Consider the following 23,373-nt stretch of genomic DNA (forward strand, 5'->3'; position numbering starts at 1 on the left):
CTTCTATCCGCAAGAAGATATATAGGCACTTAATGATAATTCATTAAGTTCAAGCCCATTCCACCTCTCTCTCTTTTTCCCCCATATTTTATTACAATGTACAATTTGATTATATTTTATAATTTATAATTTATTATGTTTATTTTATTATTGATTATTTTAAAAATTAAAATTAAAAAAGGAACCGAACCGGACCGCCGGTTCCGAACAGGATCGCCGGTTCCGAACCGGAACCGGAACCGGCCCCCCCTAGGTCCACCCAACTATCATTCCCCATGGTTCCACAATTTCGTCAGCCACAGAAATAACCAAACTTTACTAGTCTAATCTTTTCTTATAGGCAGATTTTAAGTAATTTAATCTTACAATGATGCCCGTATATTCATTGATGTTGTAATCCAGAGTCAGGAGATGGTCAAAAAGTAAGATCATGATATCAGATATGAGGTTCAGTAAGAAGGCAAATATGCCATCGATTCATTGCTTATTTGGACATCATATGCCACAGGAATTACATCAGATTCCCTATACCCAATACATAAAGAACTGAAAAAAATCATCGCAAGTCTCTAAAACTCGAAAGAATAAATGACGTCTCCAATGCCTCCAATGCTGCACTTCCGAAAATGTGGGTATTTGATCTTGTATGGATGCTCATTGTTAAAAAGGTTTGTTAGTTTGGAACCTATCTAGGTGACCTGGTTGTGATTTACGACCCGGGATGAATTGTTAGTAGTCCTAGTATCTACCTAAGAAAGTGTCTGAGTATCTACAAAATATGTGCCCGACCCCAAGCACAATGATCCAAACTTGCTTTCCGTCGTGCATCTCTCGGGAAAGAGAGAAAAAGCTGCGTCTACAAACAGAGGAGACTATAGAAGACTAATGGGATGAATGCGTTGTCCAATTGTGCCGTGTAGGCCTCCAACAAACCGCTCGCAGTTACAGCCAGGAGAAGAGAGAACCAGTGCTGCACAATTTTGGAAATAAACATCAGAGGTGTAGCACAACTTTGTTGCTACTAAGTACCAAGGTGAAAACCTTAATGACATCATATACTCAATGGTTAATACCGTGAAAAACCTCAAACTAGTACACCAGTGACAAATTTACTCCAAAAACTAATTTTTTTACCACCAAAAACCTCAAATTGGTACACCTGTAAAAAATTTACTGTCCATTAGTTTCCGTTAAATTTCATCATCATTAAATTGCCGAGTTAGAAGACACGTAACAGTTAATAGTAATACCAGTTTGAGGTTTTTACCCTCCGTTTGCCACAAGTGTGCCGGTTGAGGTTCTTAGTGGCATAAACTCAATTTAACGGAAACTAACGGCGATTAAATTTCCCAGAAGTGTACCAATATGATATTTTTGTGGTCAAAATATTAGTTTAGAGTAAAATTGTCACAAGTGAACCAGTTTGGGGTTTTCTGTGGTATTAACTCTATACTCAAAATCTCCCAGCAAACAACAAAATGTGACCATCATACCCCTATGCAGAACACCTGATTCCAGTCACACGGACTTTGCATGCTGATTCTTGTGGGTATGTAAAAGAATTACCACTCTACTGAACGTTATACTTCTAAAAGATCATTCAGAGCTGAAAAGTCTTCTACCCCTTCTCTAGCCAGAAATTCTAAGGCGCAGAAAACAGAAGGCACCCTGTCCCTGTATTTGCAGAGCCATCTCTGCATGTGCACTGTGCACTTCCTCACAAGAGTATGTACACATATGCATACAAGCTCACGAGAGAGAGAGAGAGAGAGAGAGAGAGAGAGAGAGAGAGAGAGAGAGACCTGTGCCAGAACATAACCCTTAGATGCCAAAAGTGGAAGGAGAGCAGAACAAGCAACCAGGACAGAAGTTATACCAGCTGCAGTACCCTCAATTGTTTTCTCTGAATAAACAGTAGATTCCATGAGTCAGTTACCTCAACAAGGAGCCAGCAACCAAATTAGTAAGAATACTCACTGCCAGTTTTGCTCCACCTGAGAACCCCATATTTGTGACCAACCAACGACGCCTGAATATAATTGCAAACTGAATTGAGCCAAAATGCAGAATGCCAAGTAGCAAAAAGACGGTAACCTCCAAGCATTGGATAAATTCTAAGCATACATGCTTCCACATCTGCCCTTTTATGCAAAAGATGCACAAATAGATTTCATTGTAAATAAGCAACTTATAAAGATAGTCTAATAGATAATTTAGGTTGGTTCACCCAAATGAAAAAAGGAAAATTAGGTAGGAATCCATCTGCTAGTATCATTTATCCAGTGAACTTACTCAGTTCATTCAGTTCTAGATTCAATTTGCAAGATCTCATGCTTTTAGTACAGTCTTGACCCTACGACTAATTTCAGCAGGCTGCACCTGGTGATTAAGCTAATATGTCTCCCATGAAGAGGAAGTAACTAATTATACCGGAAATTCAAATCAAGTTTGTTATAATGAAAGGATAAGGAAATAATACATGATTAACAAATACAAAGTCGTATGCCCTCACCATAGTATCTCCAATTCCAAGGCTCAAAATTCCAGCAAAAGGAACAAGTGGGCGATCATTGTATCCGAAGGACAGCCACATCGGTAGAGCGCATCCCAATAAAAGTGAAAAATGGCTGATTATCAGATAAATAAAACAAAATCAGGTAAAGCTACCTCTGTTATATTACAGGACCAAGAATTTAAGCTTTTAAGGAAATTGCACCTGACAATAAGAAGATCAGAGTCGCGGTGGTCAGTGAAAGCATTCATGAACTGATGAACAAGTTTTCCCAAAGGCCATATTCTCCAAACCTGAATAAGAAAGCAAGGTCTGAAAATTTATTGCAACTCCGTAGAAAGAGGCTACAAAAAATAATTTATACATTTGCAAAACTATGGGCAACTAATTAATTTGAAAAACAGAAACAGATGAACCATAAAAAGGATGTGGCTAGACAGAATAGGTGCACATTCTTCTCTACATGGTTGGTTTTAAAACATGACCAAATTGACTGAAAGGAGAATCCTCACTTCCATCTCCAGCGTCATTTCATACGGATTACAGAAATAAGCTTTAATACATAACTGGTATATGTTGAGGAATATATAGACAAAAGGACAAGAATCAGTTAAACATAAGGAGTCCCACACCACATGCACTTACTCGAATTATTTCTAAGACCAGGAAAACTGCCAAAGCTGCCCCAAATGCAAGATCAAGAAACTCAGGCTGAAAGCAACAGTCAAGTTATCAGTAAGTATGAGAAAAAAAAACTGCAAGTAGAATGGAGATGACGGGGTTACTGTGAAAGTGACACAAATTCTGCTTCAAAGCCAAATCACCTGGAAGATAAGAGCAGGGGAAAACATTGAAACAGCCATCAGATGGTAGTATTTCCGGAGAAGTATCCTTTCAACCTTGCTATTCTTAGAGATGTTGTAGAACCTGATAACTGATGCATATATCAAACACACCCAATAGACACACAGTGATAGTCTTTTCATCGGTTCCCCAAAAACAAATGAAAAGACCCTGCAATCACAAAACATTCAAGAATAAGAACATATTGCCAGGAGATGAAGCTGAATGATGTGCAAACCATGAATAGTGATCAGCCAATGTCTAGAATCAAGAACCCACCCAAACCTCCTTCCCCACCCCCACCCCCAAAAAAAAGGAAAGAAAGGGTTTTCTACAAATGGGGCGAAAAAAAGGAAAAGACAAAACCCAGACTGTGCTGTTTAAAATTTAGAGTACTTCCAGCAACTCATAAGAGACTTGCAACACAAAGGAGTTATTACCATAAAAAAGGATGTGACTGAAAATCTCGGGCGAACTGCATCCAAGAAGGAGCAATAACAATCAGCACACATGCAAGGGATCCAAAGAATAAGAGAGATCTTCTAGCTTCAGTCGGTGCCCTTGCATCGGAGGTCATAGTCGAAGGGTGTTCCCAAAGTCGCAGCAGCAATTTAAAAACAAGTGGAAAAACAAGAAGAGCAAGAAGCACGCTCTGCAATAAGAACATATCTAATTAATATCACTCCAGACCAGAAACTATATGGCACACAAACACACAACCATCATACCTGGATGATTATGCTCCTCTCACTTCTGTTTGTTGAATACCATGGAGAAACCAAATTGAATGAAACAAATCTTTCACTAACCTGTTGAAAGTAAAGTGGTTACTATGATCTGATACTAGTAGTCATGCAAGTCGCCAAGAATGGCAAAAGAAAGATCCTAATTCTCCATAGGCTGAAAAAACCTTTATAAAAAGAAAATAGATCCAAACCTTTGTGAAGGTACACGCTAGCATGTCACCAGAGTAGAGAACTATCCCGGCCGTCAACAAAAGGGCTTCACCTGAAAAGATGGAACAGAACTTACAACTTCACGAAGAGAAACGAATATTTCACTGAAAACAATAGAATCTTAGGATATCTCTACTCTACCCCCAGCCATTCCCCATGATGATGCATCCACAGGGTTGATCTCTGCCAGTGACTAAGCCTCTAAACCATACTGCTCTAACATTCTAGCCTCAATCATCTCCAAAGCTAGGGCCGACTAAGAGACAAAAATGTAAACTTCGCTTGTCAAGGGCGATTGCCAGAGGCCTAGACAAAATGCATACCAACAGAAGCACAGGATGGAAAAGTATTCAGAAGATGCTTAATTAGTTTCACCGCTGCAAATCCATGACAAACCACCCAAAATAAATTGAACACAAGTTGCAAACCTGCAAAAGAACCGTGAAAGCATCAAAACGTTGAGCATCTGTAGCTGATCAGCAAAAAGATGCCATATTTAAACGTAAGTTATACAAACACACCAACTCAGTCAGTACTATGAATATGATTGCTCAGCACTTATGCTAATGGCCATACAAGTATGCATAAAAGAAGTAGTACCCGTAAATGTTCGCCTGAAAAAGAACAACAGCTAAGAGCAAGAGGTTGAGGGAGACCTTTGATGACATACTTACCGAAGTTAGACATAATGGCAAGGGAGACACAACATAATGCAGCATAAAGGCTGATGCAATATGACATGAGCTTTGAATTAGACTGAATATTTGAGGAAGGGGGATAGGCCCTGTCAGGTGAATGCTGCAGAGCTGAATAAAGGAAAACAAGCACACCAAAGGAGCTGACTGATGCAGCCCAGTAAAGCATTTTCCAATATTCAAAATCTGCAACACAATGGAAGAGTTAACGATTACTTGTCACTTCTCAGCAGTCACTGAGTACAAGGATAAATCAGGTATTGTGCCAGAGCACAGCTAATAACAAGAGGAACGAGCAATGTGTGTAACGTGTCTCATAATGCAAAAAGAAGCTACGGCGACATAATGCTTGTACCTTCATAGCTGACTTGGTGGAATGATACTGCTCTAGATAGCTGTATCAGCTTTGAGATCAAAACAGTAGGAAGAGTAACTGCACCCAAGAGTATTCCGGATGAGGCACCGAGCCTGAAATGAAACACAAAGCCAAGCCATTAATCAATTGCATCTGACTACTTCACTAACAAAGTTGTCAAAACAAAAGTCACTGCAACTGTAAGCTTATGACTGGTGCTTGAAGATTTCAACTCAATTTGGAATCAATTGATTTTGCAAATGGCGCTTAACACAACTGAAGCATCTTATTACAGGATTTAATCACACTTAAATTGTAGAATATCAGCAAATGAGAACACAAGGATAGTGTAAGCCCATCATCACCCAGGATTCCGTCCGCTTACAGATTTCAGTAGCCTAAGGATCAACAGACTGACACAACGATAATGACTGTAGTACATGTAAGTTCAGATGCTCCTGACTTGATGGAAAGTTTCAACTGAAATTTGATCAACTTATTAAACCTCAGAAACCGCACAGCACAAAATTGAAGCGCAAGAACAACTAAATTATCATGTCCGAGCCAACAAAATTTCATTTTGAATTGGAAGAGAAGGGAAAAGTCGAAACATCAAAGAGAGCCGCAAAATTTTACCTGGTCTTAAATTGGAGGAGGGAAGGCGAATTCTCGAGGCGAATCTCGACGTAGAAGGCGGCGACGGCAAGGGGAAAGAGAGCGAGTCCGTGAGAGAGGAGACAGAGGGGGAGAGAGAAGGCGACGCGCAGGACGAAGAGCAAAACCACCGCTCGCTCGCCGTTCATCAGCGACGAGACCGCGGCGATCGACGCCATCGATGTCTTCGAGTTCTCAACTCGCGTGGCGTCTAACGGTCGAGGGACCTGAAGAGGCTCGGAGAATCCATGGGAGAAGAACCAGAAGGTAAAGAATTTGGGCAGGATCAGCAAATCCACAGCTGTGTTATTGAAGGTGGGAAAGATGGTCTCGCGGGAGAACATTCCTCTAGCTGCACCCGGACCCGGAGGTCGTCGTGGGCAGAGGTCTTACGTGGATATTCCACGTGGCGGATCTCGATACGTGGACACTGCCACGCGTTTTTGCCCCGTCAACGAGCCCTTGCCGCGGGAAGAGAAACCTTTGAATTGACTGAGTAATCCGAGGTCATGTTATTTACTTAGCTAATTTAGCTCCTTATTGAAATTGAGATCGACGAAAAGTCCGACGCAGATCGAGATAGGCGAAATGAAAATATAGTCGACACGAGAAAATATGGGGGATAAGAAGAAATTATGTGTCATAACGATGAAATTACAACGTAAAAACGACATTAACTACGATAAATACGAGATCGATTGACACGTGTATATTCGATGAGATAAAAAAGTTAAAAAAGGTTGGAAAAAGTGGAAGTGATATTCCTTCCGAACTTAGGTCCAACAAATTATTTATGGCAGGTCGGTTGTACCAAACGAACTGCCCTCTTTTTCAAACCGTAGGTGCCATGGATATTCCCTACATCTCATATTCTTCATTGAGTGCGGAGTGGGCATATGGACCATGTTTGACCGAAAATTGGGTTATTTTGACGGGTCTTTTGGATTATTGGCCCCGTATGACATCTTCCGATGCACTACATCCGCAAAATATACAGAAATAATTACCTAACCGGTTCTAAACTTATTGTTCGGATGCCAATTCAATCGTGAACTTTTTAATTTCGCCGATTTGCTCTTAAACATTTACACGAAGTTCCGATTTAGTCATATCGGCCAATTTTGGCCAGAAATTGCCAGCGTGATGGTCTATTCATTGTCGGCCGTCCCTACATCACGCCGACGATTTCCGGTAAAAGTTGGCCGAAATGGTTAAATTGGAAAAATCGACAAAGTTTAAGACCGAATTGACATCTGTTAACCTTTTTCACTCGTGATAAACTTTGTCAATGAGAATGAAGTACAGATAGGCGACAAGTGAACAACACATAGAAACTCTCTCGCTATCTCTCTCTCCTAACAAGAACCATCTAAAAGAACGGCTTTGTTAATATGTGTTAAGTAGACAACTTTCTTAATTAGTAGTTAAGACTCCATGTCCGTTTATATATGCGGATTCCAAAGTAGAAAAGTAATTTCTTCTATTTCGTTTCGCTTACAATGCTTACAGATAAGCATACCATATAAATAGAGTATAGGACAACTATACAATAACGAGGAAACTAAAAGCAAAAGAGGGAAAATATTTCTTACTTCCTAATTCTCATGATCCGCTCTGCTTCTACTTCTGAATCCTCGGAAACAATAGAAACAAGATTTTCTCCTAATTCCCCGAATTTTTTTTTTCCTAATTCTTGGACGGTGTAAAATACGTGTTGCGTATACAATTGTTATTAATCAATGACATGCGCCATGCCCTTGAAATACAACCACTTAAATTTCCGACTGGTGATTCGTATCAGCTTTGTCATATGATACGTACACAAATCCATAGTTTGAATTGCAATGACAAGACTTGAGAAGCCGTAGGACAATGTATGTGTTTCTTTGCATTCTGATGGTTGTATACTTTGTTCATATCGAATTTTCAAGCTTTTACTAGCGATTTACATATATCATTGACGATAAAATAATGATATTTTCTTCCATTTGATCATGTAATTCCCGCTTTTGTGAATGCAATCTATCGAAATCTCTTTGATCAAGTGGATCTCACATGAGACCCATACACGATATTGTACTATAGCAACCAAATGATGCTTAGTAAGTAGAGGCAAATCTAGCTACCAAACGAAATTTCATCACTAGAAGAGAGTCATTGGTGAGCAAACTATAGAGTTTAGTCACCAAGACATGACGATCGCGACTAAACTGTAGAATTTTTTTTTTTTTTGGGGGGTAAAAAAACTGTAGAGTTCGATCGCCGAAAGATCGACGGTTCTTGCTATCAAGTCATTTGGAACTCAAGCCACGTAACTCTACGCAATAAATTGCTCAAATAACGTGATATATATATAAATTTGTGACTAGATACCTTGATACATTCACAGGTACACTTATGTACATCAACTTCCATAAACATGAAGTAGGCCACGAACAATTACATAGCGTCTCGCTTCATTCCTCCTGGACCGAGCCCTAAAAGAAACACTCAGAGCAACTACATAAGGCGAAGACCAGTCAAGGGTGGATGCTTTATCGATCAATCGCTCAACAGGGCCTTTCCTGTCCAATGTGGGTCTGGAGATGTCACAAACTCCCTCACTGAAAGAGCTGACGCCATGCTCGGTGTTGGTCCATATCGACCAGCGACATTCCCCCTATCCATAGTTGGAACTGTCCATTCGCAGCCCCCTCCCGCCATCTCATACGTCCACCAGGAGCCGGATCTTGTCCAAATCCTCCCGCCCTCTTGCCGGATACTATCCCCGATCCGTCTGCGTGGATCAAGCTCTCAAAAGGAGTACTTGAATAGCCAGACAAGGTGATGATAATTAGATGTTCATTTAGAAAGCAGTCGGGACCTCTCAATCCGATATGAAGCTTGGGAGGTCGAATCGAGCATGAAATTTCTGGGGCAAACCCACTTTTGGGAAATCGTATGGCGTGCCGGGAGTCGCGAGTGAATGCCCGCTGGTTCTCTCTGTTCACAAAAGGAAACAAGTGAGCGAGCCCAAAATCAGCCGAAACCTTCGGCTATGAAAACCTCGATCATCGTCAAACATCCTCAAACATCCTACGAAAACGTACCAACACGCGCACTTCGGCTCTAATTCTCTTTTGCTTCGGGGAACAAGCATGGCAGACAACCATAGAAAACCTCACGCCATCATCATCCCTTACCCTCTCCAAGGCCACGTCAACCCGTCCGTGCACCTGGCCATCAAGCTCGCCTCGAGGGGCTTCGCCGTCACCTTCATCAACACTCAGTCCGTCCACCACCACACCCTCAAAGCCCTCGAGCAGGAACGGGGAGGCGGCGGTGAGGGCGAGACCGACCGCTCCTACGACATCTTCGCCAACGTGCGGAGATCGGGGCTCGACATACGGTACACGACAGTGTCGGACGGCTTGCCGGTGGGGTTCGACCGGTCGCTGAACCACGACCAGTTCATGGCGTCGCTCCTGCACGTGTTCTCAGCGCACGTGGAGGAGGCCCTGGGGAGCATCGTCGCGGAGCCCGGCGGGAGGGCCGACTGCCTGATCGCAGACACGTTCTTCGTGTGGCCGTCGAGAGTGGCGGAGAAGTTCGGGCTGTCGTACGTGTCGTTCTGGACGGAGCCGGCGTTGGTGTTCACGTTGTATTATCACTTGGATCTCCTTCGGATCAATGGCCACTTTGCTTGCCAGGGTAATTCCGCTAAAATCTCTCCCGTGCATGTGCATGTTTCAACGTCGAAAGTTTTTTAAACGTTCTACGAGCGAGATTGGATTTTAACAGCCTTTTCCTGATCAGATTGTCGTGAGGATCCCATAGATTACATACCAGGAGTGAAGGCCCTACGGCCAAATGACATGACGTCGTATCTCCAGGAGAGCGAGACGTCATCCGTCTGTCACCAGATCATCTTCAACGCCTTCCGGGACGTCAAAGCGGCGGATTTCATCCTCTGCAACACCATCCGCGAGCTCGAGACCAGCACCGTGTCGGCCCTGCAGGACCTGAAGCCCTTCTACTCGATCGGGCCCGTGTTCCCGGAGGGCTTCACCAGGAGCGACGTGGCCACGAGCCTGTGGCCCGAGTCGGACTGCACCCGTTGGCTCGACACCAAGGCCAGGGACTCGGTCCTCTACGTGTCGTTCGGGAGCTATGCTCATGTGTCGAGGCCGGACCTAGTGGAGATAGCCCATGGGCTCTCGCTCAGCAAGGTCGACTTCGTGTGGGTGCTCCGGGCCGACATCGTGAGCTCCAACGATGTAGATCCGCTGCCCGATGGATTCAAGCAACAGCTTGGCGACCGGGCAATTATAATACCTTGGTGCCGTCAAAATGCAGTGTTGAGCCACCCAGCAATAGGTGGGTTCTTGACCCATTGCGGGTGGAACTCAATATTGGAAAGCATTTGGTCTGGTGTGCCATTGCTGTGCTTCCCTCTGTTGACTGATCAGTTCACTAATAGGAAGCTAGTGGTTGACGATTGGAGAATCGGATTGAATTTGAGTGATCGGAACAAGATTACTCGAGAGGAGGTCGCTGACAAAATTGCCCGGCTTATGAGCAAAGAATCAGGTAGCGAATTCAAGGGCGCGGTTGAAGCACTAAAGAAGAAGCTGGAGGAAGCATTGATGCCCGATGGTTCATCGGCCAAAGATTTCGATCAGTTTCTTGTGGACATGAAGCATAGGATTCACCAAAAGGAGCATCTTTCCAGTGGTGCTTAAATCGATCATGCAGCCACTGGCCCTTCTCGGTCCAGACATACATTTGCGAAGCTCAGAATGGACCATTAGTGCAAAAGTGATAGATGGAGAATCAAATACCTTTTGAACAACATGAGCCTCACAGGGTCTTGCCAAATCAATGAGTCAGCAAGCTTCAAGAAGCGAGACATCGCGAAGAAACCAGAGCAGAAACAATAGCAGACGGCACACAAGGCAGTAGCAGCATTAGGTAGCAGGATAAACACAGTGTGGAGCCAAAGCCAAACAAAAATTTTATTGCACAGTTCATCTCGTGTTGCTCGTGTCCTGTTTACATTGGAAAATTTTGCGCACAGATGCGCCTGTTCCTATGCGAAATTGTAACAGAAAAAACGATAAAAGTCGATAAACGGCTGCCATGACAAACAGGATTAGAAGATTCTCCCACTTGGAATTACTGTCGCGAGAAATGTCATACGTGTTCTGGAGAGCCTCGTAACCTGAAATTGTCCTCACCTGCCCCACGGCAAAAGAAGTCCCTAGGTACTCGTTTTCCAGGAGACCCTATCCAACAAAATAACATGAATTACTTAGCAAGAACAGCGTCAAATGTGCCCACAAACTTAATTTGATTCGATCCAGAGCCAACCACATATATGAAGTGTTTTCCTAGCCAGAACAACGTCAACCAAATATCCAAGGAAGCATCAAGCAGAAATTGTTTTCTTCTCCTTTTGCAGGAAAGTTTTGTGCAGATGGAAGTGTTTTCATGGTATCACATGGATAGGAAGCACTGAGCAGTGCTAAGATTGATCACTTAGGCAAAATGGAACAGCATAAACTATTTTTAAGTAGTTTCATTTTTGCTTCTACCTGTATAGAGTAGGTATGGAAGGCAATGTAGGATATTGGATATGTCCATAGTGGTCTAGGCAAAGCATCTCGGATTCTGAAGTAGCCAGCAGAAAGCATCATTACAACCTGACAAGTAAGAGATGTGAGTCATTATTCCAGCCTAGACACATGAGCACAGTACAAAATAGATAGAATGTTCCACAAGCATAACAGCAATTTATGGATTTGGCAACTGATTCAACTTCTTTGTCTCAGCCACCACGATAAGGCCTAGCTTCAGGACATTGAGCAGTATGCCAAAAGCAGAAAAGTAAAAGCCATGCATTTTCTCATCAATTCATGTCGAATTAACCACAGGAAAGATCAAGATGAAAGTTTAACAGAACCAACTCACGTGTATGGACACTAATGTCAAGATGCTCCAGAAAATATCTTGCCAAACAGAAGCTACTACCAGCATTAGCCCCTCATTTACAAGGAGGCACATGAAGAAATTCAACACAAAGTACATCAATAAGCTGAAATCATCTCGCAGACCAACAAGGAAATAGAAGACGAGGCTTGACGAGATGGAGATCAGAAACAGGAAAGGAATGCTGGAAAGAAGTTGCCCAAGCAAGAACACCAGTGCTCCAGAATGTTGATTCGATTTTTCACTGGCATATATCTGCACAGAAGAAAGCAACACAGAGTTTGAGGAAGCCAAATTAAAGCAGATGGACAAGTCAATCTGTAAATTTCTTGCCAAAAAAAACTGATTCAAATAGTTGGACCTGGACCATCGAGTATCTGGTCTTTGCCAATTATCGCCACTGGAGCATCTCATCCACCCATAAAAATTAATAATGCCCCTATCAAGGGTGGCTTTTTTTTAGCAGGAGACCATTTACATCTCTCAATTAAATATGTAACCTGCTGATTTAATTATTTCTGAAAATGAATTGCGGTTGAAACCACAATATCCACATCCACAACATCCACATGATGAGGTGTCCTATTGTGACGGCACTTCAAGGAATTTATACAGTTGAAGTAATTAATAGTTTTTGACCAAAAAAAAGTAATTAATAGTTACTTAGATAAGAAAGGCAGTTTTCTGAATAATTAATAAACATGGACAAACTGATTTTTTGAAAAAAAAAATAACTAACGTCCAATAAGGTACTGCTGATTGGATTTCATCACACAGCATTCAGCATTCATCCCACTGAAAACTCTCAAGGCAAGAACAGATCCTCTATATTATGCCATGAAAATCTGATTATACCATGCGATCAAGGGGTCATTATTGAGATTAAAGCTATCAAGATAAAGGTGAATGGCATCATAAAAGTATAATTGTTCCAATAGGTGATACAAGAAGTCAGCAAATCAAGTCCTAACATCATGCAGCCTTCACTGACGACATGCTCATCCCATACACAATCCCCCAAATCTGCTGTAAATTGTCACACAACAGCTATAATAAAGGAGAGAAAAAATCAAATTCCCGAAAGACAGAGAAAAGGCAAGGGCAACCTGCATACAACACTTACAGGTACAAAAGTCAGCTAGGCAGGTAAATATGCCTTATCATAGAGATGAACTATTGCATCCTGTTCTCAAATATTAGCAGAGTGCGAGCAGCACTTATAGCAGCAATAGCAAACGGCCTAAATAATATGCTCAGGCAAATTGATATATTCTGGCTCGTCAATATATCACGGTGGATTTTCCAGATAAACCAGATGAAGCTTATGGATATTGAAGTTAGTATTACCTTGATTTCTTTAATATGTGCCAGTACTCCAGCAATGCTAAGGAGGGAAGCAAATGATATGAACGAAAATATTGCTGCAACCCTAGTCTGCAGAATGAGAGATTAGCAAAAAGAAAAAATAAATAAATTAGTAGAAACAAGCATTTTGTTGTAGGGAAGCATGAAAGTAGACTCCAATTCTTAAAGATTCAGAGAGCGATAAATAGCAACGGGCCCAGAGAATAACACAAACATAGCCCACAAAGCAAAGAGGTTCCTTGTGAGATGAGAAATCTGATAACTTTCCAAAGGACATCTAAATGCAACCAGATAACACAAATCCACAATTTCATCGAAACTCACCCCCACAGAAGACAACGAATGTCCTAAGCCAGAAAAAACTGTGCCAACACAGAGTGTGAGAAGCATGCAAAGAATCAAGCGGAGCCAATAATATTTCCACTCCCTTGACATAATAAGTAATGATCTCCATGTGAGGACTGCAATTCGGGTACCACAGCTAGCTTTTCCCCTGCTTTTTAGAGTTGGACCTTCCTGCAAAAACTTAGTTAAGCAGACAAGAAGATTGTGACATGAAAAAAATGGTGAAAAATCACCAGAAAGCATGCACACTAGCTCTTAAACGATGAGCATACCGTAAGTTCTCAACTCTATCACGCTAGGAAGATTGCAATGCCACTAACATAAGTAGCACAGCATAATAGGACAAAGTAGAGTAAACAGTTATCTCCTTTTGCTATTGCTTTCATTGTCCACCCACCCCTCTGCCAAAAAAAACAAAAGAAAAGAAAAGAGAAAGCACCCAAAGGCTGCCAGCACCGTGAGCTATTGTTAATAAAGAAAATTACTGTTCCTGACAATGCATTGGCCGCTGAAAATAAGGCTTTCCACAATCAGCCCGATATATGTTTATTCAAGCATTGACAACTTATAAAGGAAAAAACTTTTCAATCATTCACCGTATGCTGAGAGAAAATCAAATAGATTGCTTTGTTGATCATGGATTGATGGTTGTCCACTTAAGTTTATGAGTGAAGTCAATTACACAGCTTTTGGCCCAAAAAAGAAGCTAAGCACTGCCATTTGATGTGTAGCTTTCTCCAGATATCATGCGCTGACATTAATCGTGCGAAAAATTAATTTGTGCCACTACGGAGTGACTACAAACCAAGCTTTCTAAAAACTGTACCAACTACCAATTAAAAACGTAAGAAATGATGCAACAAACAGAAGACGTGTATGTGTACCTTCTCAGTGAGTTTTAATATCATTGTCTCAACTGCAGCTGCATCGGCTGATGATTTATAAGTTGCTTCAAGGGTGCGTATTGCCACAGCAGTATCCATATTCACTGAAGAGAGATCGCCATGATCATCCTGCCAACCATGCCCATAATGGTCAAACACTGGAAATGATTGAGCGCCAAAATTCAGTTTCTCTCACATAAAAATAGAATACAACTGCTGGATTAATGGACTATGGACAGACAACACAGCAAGGCATTGCTCATCGTCTCAAACAGATATCAATCTTAATCATGAAGGCCTAATCTCCACTGAACGCAGAATCATTCCACTCCCATCAATCACTACAAGCAGATGAAGACCAATCGTTCAACGGCAAGTACAAAACAAGTACCTGCCAGTTTTTGCACATTGCAATTATCCTGTCAAAGTCTGTGTTTATTGCACGTAGGAAGTGATCGGAAGGACTTTGCATTATCGGGCATGGAAATCCAGCATTGGAGAAGTGCTTCAATAAGAAAAGAGAGAGAGACTAATTTAGCAAAGCATACAAGACAATAAACAGATTTTGAAATTTTATACAGTCCAACATCACAAGAACTCAACTTCTATCCTAACATAGAATCACCAAAATTTATTCAAGGAACTTTCCCTTTGTACACCTTTAAGGCAAAAAATTCACTTTATCTTCCTGAGAAACCACATCAAAAAGGAATTAAAATCTGCTATGTAGCTTACCTGTAAGCAGGCCAATGTTTCTCCAAAAAATAGAGTATTTCCATTTGAAAGCAGGCATATCCGGTCAAAGAGGCCGAATACTTCAGTGCTGCTCTGATAGATAGTAAATATAAGGGTACACCCGGTGCTTGCAAGTTTCTTCAACGTAACCATCATGAGAAGTGCAGACACGCTGTAGGGATGAAAACAGAATCATGAACTTGAGCTATTGCACCCTCAAGTCAAGTAATGCAACAAGAAAACTCCCAATAAGCACATATCAACCAATATATGATTACCTACACATCGCATGTATGAGGCATGGCCTAACAATGAGAAATTATGTTGATGTTGACAAGAAAACATTCCTCACAATATGATTTTACCACTAACTAGAATCATCTAGAGCAATAATCTAAATAAACTGCACATGTTTGCAAGATATCAAAAACAGAATCAAGAATCAAGATGGTATTTAGTACATCTTGTATTTGCACCTCCTAATAACCCGGCAGAATTAAGAACCTTGTGCTCTCTGTTGCACGATGCTGCGTAACATAATCTTTTCGCACAGATTACTTTTTGTGAAGCTTAATATTTGTTCCACAAATTGTTTCTGATCTCCCCCCTCCCTCCCCCCCCCACCCCCCACCATCCAAAAACTAAAACAAACTACCTGTCTAGATGATAAAGAGGCTCGTCTAAGAACAAAATATGAGGCCTCATCACAAGTTCCCTGGCAATGCTAACACGTCTTCTTTCACCACTAGGTAAGCCCTTCATATAACAATGACCACCAATCAGCTTGTTGGCATAGTCACCCAAAGACATAGCATGTATTGCATCCTCCACAACACTCCTTTTCTGACAGAAGAAACCTGGTAGTTGAAGTAATGCTGAGTAGTACAAGAACTCTCGAACAGTCAGGGATCCAATTAGAGTGGTTTCCCTCTCAACAAAGCCCTGCAACCCATCAAAAAGCAAAACGAAAGAAATCAAAATCTATCCTCATGATAGAAACATTAAACCCTCCAAGATGAAACACCATTCAGAAATATAAAAGACAGTCACATTCCCTCACAAAAAGAAAAACAACCAACGTGGTAAACCAGAAGATAGTGAATACACTTGCGAATTCCTTTGCGAGATAAGTTACTAATTCTTGAATCTGGCCTCCCAATATGAAAAAGGCTCCGAACAAATAAGCAAAAGTTGCAGCTATATGAAGACAAAGCTACGGGACCTTCAGGATGCTAGGCATCAAATAGAAACGCTGAAAGAATGCCATTTCTGGATGGGCAAAATTATCTAACACTATGTAAAGGCAGTAGAATGGAAAAAATCGCATGACACACAGCAAAAGTATCTTTGACTGGTAACTAATCTTCTATCCGGGCATGCATCAACATATATAACAAAGTGGACCTCACTTTTCAACCAGAGTGGAAATGACACGCGATATGCTTGATAGGTAGCTCAGGCTTTCGCAGTAGGTAGTTAACATAGTATCTATCATAGGCTACATTCAGAAGACCCCTCACAGTGTGTCTGAAAGCTGTATTTGTAAAGGTCAACACTCTATGCATAAGTGGGTGTTGTTGGTTTCCCAAAACATAAGCTTTTGATAAAATGTTTCCCAGAGAAATCTAGTGTTCTTGTCTGAGTACCCACAGTCAATTAGCAAACTTGAACAATTTAGACGACAACATTCTAATGTTATTAGTAGGAGAGTTCCTAAACACAAGAAGACTCTGCATCAACAAAAGATCCACAGAAGGAGGAAGTGAAATCTTATAAAGGAAAATTAAGCCCTATGACAATATTTAAGCACAATGCACTCACATATGACCCATAAGGCATATGAGATTTGGCCCCGTTCACAAACACTTCGCCGTACGTTCTGGCTGAATCAGGCAATCTTCCTGAAGAACAAGCATAGAGGATACTGCATTAGTTTCGAGCTCTCAAGACAAAAACCATTTTCAAGATGCTACCTGACTAATCTAATCGATCAAAAGTAACTACCTGCAATTGCCCTTAACAAAGTGGATTTCCCCGATTTGCCAGGGCCCATGATCACTGTCATTGTTCCAGGCAATGCATAGCCATTAGAACTTTTCACAACCTTGTCAGAATACTTCCTTTTACCTTTGATTGTGACAGTTAAGTCCCTCCAAACAACAGATGCCCCTGCAAGCTTTCTAGTAACCACTGCACCCTCTGGTAAAGGAGGGGATGGCAAGGACCCACTATTAAGCTTTGAAAGAGATGGAGAAGCAGGAGTGGTCGCAACATGGATGGAGTCTCCGCCATCCTCCACTCTAACATCGACGTCTGTGTCCTCCCACTCTGGGGAATCCTCAAACGAAATGGGCTGTCGAAGAGAACCGGGTTTTCGCAGATAAAAGAAGTTGCTTGAAGGCACCCTACTTGCAGGGCTGCTTGCGGAAGACGATGAAGACCTATAATTATCCGACTGGGATTGAATTTCTTCCATTCTGATCTCCTGATGCTCAAAATGTAGGACAAACACCTAAGATTCTCCTCTTTAATACATAATTTAAGGTATTAAGGTGTTAGACTGTTCTGAAACTAAGTACCATACCCGAATCCCTGAACAGGGGTGGATCCTGCATCAAGTCAGAACAGAACCGTGAATAGACTTTCATTCAACCCATTACCATGGAGAAACAGAAGCATTTCAAGAAACAGGATTAGCACAATGACGCCTGCATCCTTTTCGATTTTTCGGAATCCTGTTCATTCAGCTGATAGATAGACTCCTAGATTCCTCGTATGTATAAGATTTATTGCACCGGTACGGTGTCTTTAAGCGAGTCGAAACTCGCTAATCAAGCTCCCCACATCAACTTAAACTAGTAAGAAGTTAACAAATCTGAAGAACGGAATTCGCAAAAGCTAACGAGGCACCGAGAACACTAACCCCTACAGGTGTAGTTCTTCCCGCTCCGCGTCGCCCGACATATCCTCAAAGCATTCTAAACTAGTCGAACTAGAGTCGAGAACGCACCATTTCAAAGAGCAAATACACCAACCACCCTCCACGAGGATGTGTAAAACACGTCTGTTCACCCGAGCTGAACAAACGTGGAAAGGGAAAACGAAGGTCTGGAATGAGCATTTCCAGCTCGCCCAGAACCCAATAACACCTGCTGAAGCGTTACTTGCACAACTATCCCCGCTCGAACAGACGGCACGACGTCTACATAGCTATATACAGCTAGACCAAACTCGCTTCAGAACCAGTAATCAAGAGCAGAGACGGAGCACGAACCTGGATCTACCTATGAGCGCGAGCTCCGCGATGGAGAGAGAGGGAATGTGAAAAGGAGTGAACTTCACTCTGTGGAGTGAAGTGAGTCCCGAGTGTAGTGACGCACGCGGTCGTGGGTAACTTGACCCGATCGAACCGGGTTCTCTGGCTTTGCTTTTTATAGGGGCATCTCCGATTCCCCAGCTTTGGGTTTTGGGCTTTGGCTGAGTGGGGTTTCTTCCTTCTCTTCTTTTCGCCCTTTTCCATTGAATTCGGACACGGAGTCGCATCTAATGATGGAACGTTGCCAGCTCAGCATTTGTCAAAAGTGTCCCCTGTCTGAACCCGCGCGTGATCTCCAGACGCTCCCCCTTCTTTTCCTTCTCGCATGATCTTGATGCTAGGCCAATCAAATAAGTGGATCCAACTAAATTTAAGTCGGATAGAAAATAATCCGATCCAAACAAACTCATTTAATATTGACTCATTTTCATTCAATACAAATCTAGTAACACATCCGACCCTATTCATATTTTCAAAACATCTCAATATTTAACTCAATTTATGAAAACTCATGCCAAAATTAAAATGAGAATGCGTAAAGAATAAGCGCGAGATCGAGTGAGAACCGGAAAGAATGAAAAAAGGATTAGAGAGATAGGTTAGGTCTAAATAAGTTATACACACATTTGTTACCCATTTTACAACCCATGTACGATTCGGATTATGTTTAAACACATTAACGGCGCATTTATCAAATATAACTAAATCGTATGACAACCCAATCCACCATATACAAGATAAGAAATGGATTTATGATCTATTTTGACATGTCTATTTCCAATCTTTTTCATCACGCACAGTCCGCTCCTATCGAACATCTCAAGCAGTGTAGCGGAGCCGATCTCCAAATCCTCCCTTAACTATATAACACATAAACACATCAATACAATTGCTAATGTTCTTGGCCCAAAAAAAGAATCGCTAATGTTCTAAAAGTTATTAAACATTTTTTTTTCTTTCGAAAACATCAACCATACCAATTCGAAGTAGATCACGACCTGCCTATATGAAAGAAAAAATTGCAAAAAAATTCATAATATGTATCGTGAAGTGATTTGATTTAAGTCGATGGGACTACTGTGAAGCCCTTGTGAAAATACGGATTTACTGATGTCATGGATATTCCGATTAGAAGTGTGCTTTGCACGGACCCGATTATTAAGGACAAAGCACATTTGTATAACCGCGATTAGTGGGGGGCCTAAGAGGAATGGAGAAAGAGCAGGTGATTAGGGTGTGGTGGGGCTCACATCGGCCCGGCTCAGTGATAGTGGTCTAGTCTTCCTGGGGCCTCACCGCCCTTTTGTCCGAAAAGGGTGACCAGAAAATTACAGAACCGGATCAGAAAATCCAGCTATAGCCCATGGGTCTAATTTTTTTTTTTTTTAAAAGAGATATGTGTATCAAAAATCCTAAAATTTGTCATAAAAGTACAATTGAATTCTCAAACTTCCGAAAAGTGCAATCAAATTCTAAATTTTGTCAAGTTGATACAATTAACTTCGTTCGTTAACTCCGTCCACTTTGTCAAGCGAAAAATACCGATGTAGCTTTTTCTTATTAATTTCTCTCTCTTACGTGGTGTTAACTTAAGTAAAATAAGAAAGATAAGCCCAAAGTGACGTCATTTTAGTCCAAACTTAATTTTAATATGTGTATATTAATTAAATAAAAATAATATATATTTTTATTTTAGAAAAGGAAAAACCAACAAGGGCCCTTCAGGCCCTGCCACCGTTGCCCGCACCATTGTAGGAAAGGTAGGGGTCGCCGGGCCCTACCTTGGCAAACCGTAGGCAAGTGCCTACAAGCCCTCAGTCATATCGAACAAGGGTCGCCGGTCCTCATCCAAATCGAGCTAAGGCTACCCACTGGTTGGGGTAGGGCTAGATGGTGACCCCACCAATGGCAGTCCTCTACTCGATTTGGGTGAAGACTTGCAATCGGCTAGGGGTGACGGCAGCGAGGCCTGCCCTCGCTGGTTTCGTTTTTGTTTTTAATTAGATTGTTTGTTAATTTAATTTAATTAATATGCATATATTAACAATCAAGTTTGGACCAAAACGACGTCGTTTTGTACTTATTTTTCTTGTTTTAGCCATCTAAGCACCATGTAGATGAGAGAAATTAATAAAAAAAAAACGCCACATCAGTATTTTCTATTAGCTAAACCTCTATGCTTTAATTCAATCACTAAAGCCTTGCATTCTAAGTGACTTCCTCCTCATATTGCTACTTGTAACGTTGGACGGAGTTAACAGAAAAACTCGATTGCATTAATTTGACAAATTTTAAGACTTAACCGCACTTTCTAAAAGTTAAAGACTCAATTACACTTTCACGATAAGTTTTAAGACTTAAAATGAATATATCTCTCGCAAAAAAAGGAAAAAAAAAAAAGAAAAAAAAGATTGATCCGACCATCACCAAATAATGATCTACAACCGATTTAGAAATTGTTGTGATAGATCCATTTATGATCTCATTTAAATAATCAGTAATAGTTTGTCGTGTAAATTTTCTACAAGATCGATTTAATATTATCAGTTTTCATGTCATTAGCACTGATTTCAAAATTAACGCGGCAGCTTCGGGTAACGTGAACTTCCAGTCGAGGACAAATGTATTGAAATGGCTCTCCTACTTTTTCCCCTTTCGAGCTCTGCTCTCGGATTCTGAAATCGTTTCCTTGTGCTGTTTTTTCTGGGTCCCCCTGTTCAATGATTTAGCCATCCGGTACAATTTTTTTCTTTTTTGTCAAACATCCAGTAAAGTTTACTGTATATATATATATATATATATATGTGTGTGTGTGTGTGTGTATAATGTACGTAGGTTGTAAATGTTTCCCAATATTGTGAAGTCGGAAAATTGTGACCGGAGAGCATAGGAAAATGATACGCATAGTCTCGAAACTTCGGCTGCATTATTATCTTTGGACTTTTAATTAGTTGCATCGTGACGCTTGAACAATCTACGAGCGTTCAATGTATGGGAGAAAACCATTGTAAGTCCCTTAAATTGTTGCAAAAAGTGCACTCTAGTCCCTAAATTATTGCAAAACGTGCAACCTCCGCCTAGATATTCAATGCAGTCATCTCGTCCGATCAAACAAAAGGAGGAAATCACCGCGAGTCCCCGGAACTGTTGAGAAATGTACAATCTAGTTTCCAAACTTGTAATTTGTTTATGATTAAACAAGGGGAAAAAAGAAAATTCACCACAAGTACCTAAAGTCTTGCAAGTTATGCAACCTAGTACCTAAACTTTCAAATTATTCTCCCTCGTTTGATTAAACAAAATGACTATATCGAGTATTTAGGAATAATTCAAGAACCATATTGAACGAATTTAAAAAAGTTAAAAAAGATAGTGTATTATAGTTAAATTTAAAGAACACAAGTGCCATTTTCCCTTATTTGCATATTTCAACATTGGTCATGGTCACCCACCACGGGCATGGCGCGTTTGATGAGCTTTGAGCTCTTTGGCCTTAAGGCGCAAGCTGGTCAAAGGTTCAAAACCTTCCCAACGCGTTTCTCGGACTTAAGTGGGGGGGCTCTTGCTGGTGGGATGCGGGGCTAGCCTCCCTCCGGGTATAGTCGCCGTCGGAAAGGGTCTTCGCCGCCCTTCGGGTGGTGGTGAGTTGACCCGATTACGGCGGCGGATCCCTGGATTACCAAAAAAAAAAAAAAAACATTGATCATGGTCACTACCCACTTTGGAGCCACTCCTCGTGCCCTAGAAAATATGTCAAAAACAAAGAAATGCCCCAATCGAAATACTTAATGCAAGCACACGACACGAGAAGTTGCTTTGCGTACAAGAAAGGATGATTGCCCATTAATGCTTGCAATAATGGTGAACAGGCACTGATCGTGAACTTCGGCTGAGAATGGTCGATTTATACAGAACCACGACTCGATGAGAGCTCAATGATTTTTCCGACTCAAGGCATCGAAACTTTAGGACAACATAGTCTTCGTCCATAAGGCAAAGATTAATAATTTCAACGGCGAAAAGTGATGCCAGACGTGTCTATTTATGGCTCCTCGCTTGCTTCGTGGGGCCACAGAATTTCAAATGGGAATTGGTTGGCTGATAAAGTGGGGGCGATAGATTAACTGAGCTGAAAACGAGTTGATAAAGCTAGATTTTGATCTTTAATAGTCCAAGGCAGTGCTCAGCTTTCGGTCCACCGAGCTCCAATCCAATTAATCAAGCTAGTATTTAGTTAGCAAAATGGAGAGAAATTTTAAATGACAAATAGACTCTAGATTCGAGGAAATTAGATACAACCCAATTCATGAGCGCGATGGCATTTTTCTGAAGTCATGGGACGCGTTGATATAAACATCGGGTTGAATCTCATATGCAAGACGACTTTCTGATGTGTATTTGTCCCAGAAATAGATATATGAAAAGCGGAATCGAACAACTTATTACTCTTTTCCAATCCAAACTATGACCATACTCGTCAGTTGTTCGTTCTCTCGAGGCCAACTTCAAGGACATGGATGATGAGACGACGTGCTTCGGTAACTCCCTTGTATGCTGGGTTGCGCTGCCTGCAGCCTGCGGTGGGGAATTGGTCGGGTACTAAACGATCGTCGGGCACCCTAAACACAAAAAAGGGGATGAGCATCGATGTCATATTCAGTAAGCATTATTGGAATGAACACGCTAGTCTCAAATCCTCTCCCCAAAGTGTTAATGGCCTCCAAAATGGACCATCAGATGAAACTT

At 41.4% G+C, this 23,373-nt stretch overlaps 3 protein-coding genes across 5 annotated transcripts; 1 reads left to right on the top strand and 2 right to left on the bottom strand.

The window, feature by feature from the left end:
• Positions 1-770: 770 nt before the first annotated feature.
• LOC115756417 (dolichol kinase EVAN) lies at positions 771-6,374 on the bottom strand. Its single transcript, XM_030696185.2, has 14 exons — positions 5,998-6,374; positions 5,362-5,474; positions 4,986-5,192; positions 4,635-4,739; positions 4,293-4,363; positions 4,084-4,164; positions 3,796-4,007; positions 3,337-3,526; positions 3,158-3,223; positions 2,717-2,805; positions 2,513-2,627; positions 1,978-2,029; positions 1,803-1,903; positions 771-970 (listed from the first exon to the last, which is right to left on the bottom strand). Exons 1-14 carry the CDS (start codon positions 6,357-6,359, stop codon positions 857-859), a joined length of 1,878 nt encoding a protein of 625 aa, XP_030552045.2. The 5' UTR covers positions 6,360-6,374; the 3' UTR covers positions 771-856.
• Positions 6,375-9,064: 2,690 nt separating this feature from the next.
• LOC115756418 (UDP-glycosyltransferase 86A2-like) lies at positions 9,065-11,019 on the top strand. Its single transcript, XM_030696186.2, has 3 exons — positions 9,065-9,705; positions 9,811-10,747; positions 10,894-11,019. Exons 1-2 carry the CDS (start codon positions 9,153-9,155, stop codon positions 10,734-10,736), a joined length of 1,479 nt encoding a protein of 492 aa, XP_030552046.1. The 5' UTR covers positions 9,065-9,152; the 3' UTR covers positions 10,737-10,747; positions 10,894-11,019.
• Positions 10,986-18,775, bottom strand: LOC115756416 (ABC transporter G family member 3). Of its 3 annotated transcripts, none has more exons than XM_030696184.2 (12): positions 18,586-18,775; positions 17,316-17,796; positions 17,133-17,212; positions 15,967-16,253; positions 15,312-15,483; positions 14,968-15,081; positions 14,577-14,705; positions 13,672-13,863; positions 13,330-13,416; positions 11,965-12,237; positions 11,589-11,696; positions 10,986-11,279 (listed from the first exon to the last, which is right to left on the bottom strand). In XM_030696184.2, exons 2-12 carry the CDS (start codon positions 17,785-17,787, stop codon positions 11,022-11,024), a joined length of 2,172 nt encoding a protein of 723 aa, XP_030552044.1. In that variant the 5' UTR covers positions 17,788-17,796; positions 18,586-18,775; the 3' UTR covers positions 10,986-11,021. The 3 variants fall into 3 exon arrangements, with proteins under 3 accessions (XP_030552044.1, XP_048137031.1, XP_030552043.1); XM_048281074.1 differs by having other exon boundaries at positions 17,316-17,920; positions 18,596-18,774; XM_030696183.2 differs by having other exon boundaries at positions 17,316-17,920; positions 18,586-18,774.
• Between the last annotated feature and the right edge of the window lie 4,598 nt (positions 18,776-23,373).

Source organism: Rhodamnia argentea, chromosome 6 (genome assembly GCF_020921035.1).
Source record: "Rhodamnia argentea isolate NSW1041297 chromosome 6, ASM2092103v1, whole genome shotgun sequence".
NCBI classification, from domain to species: domain Eukaryota; kingdom Viridiplantae; phylum Streptophyta; class Magnoliopsida; order Myrtales; family Myrtaceae; genus Rhodamnia; species Rhodamnia argentea.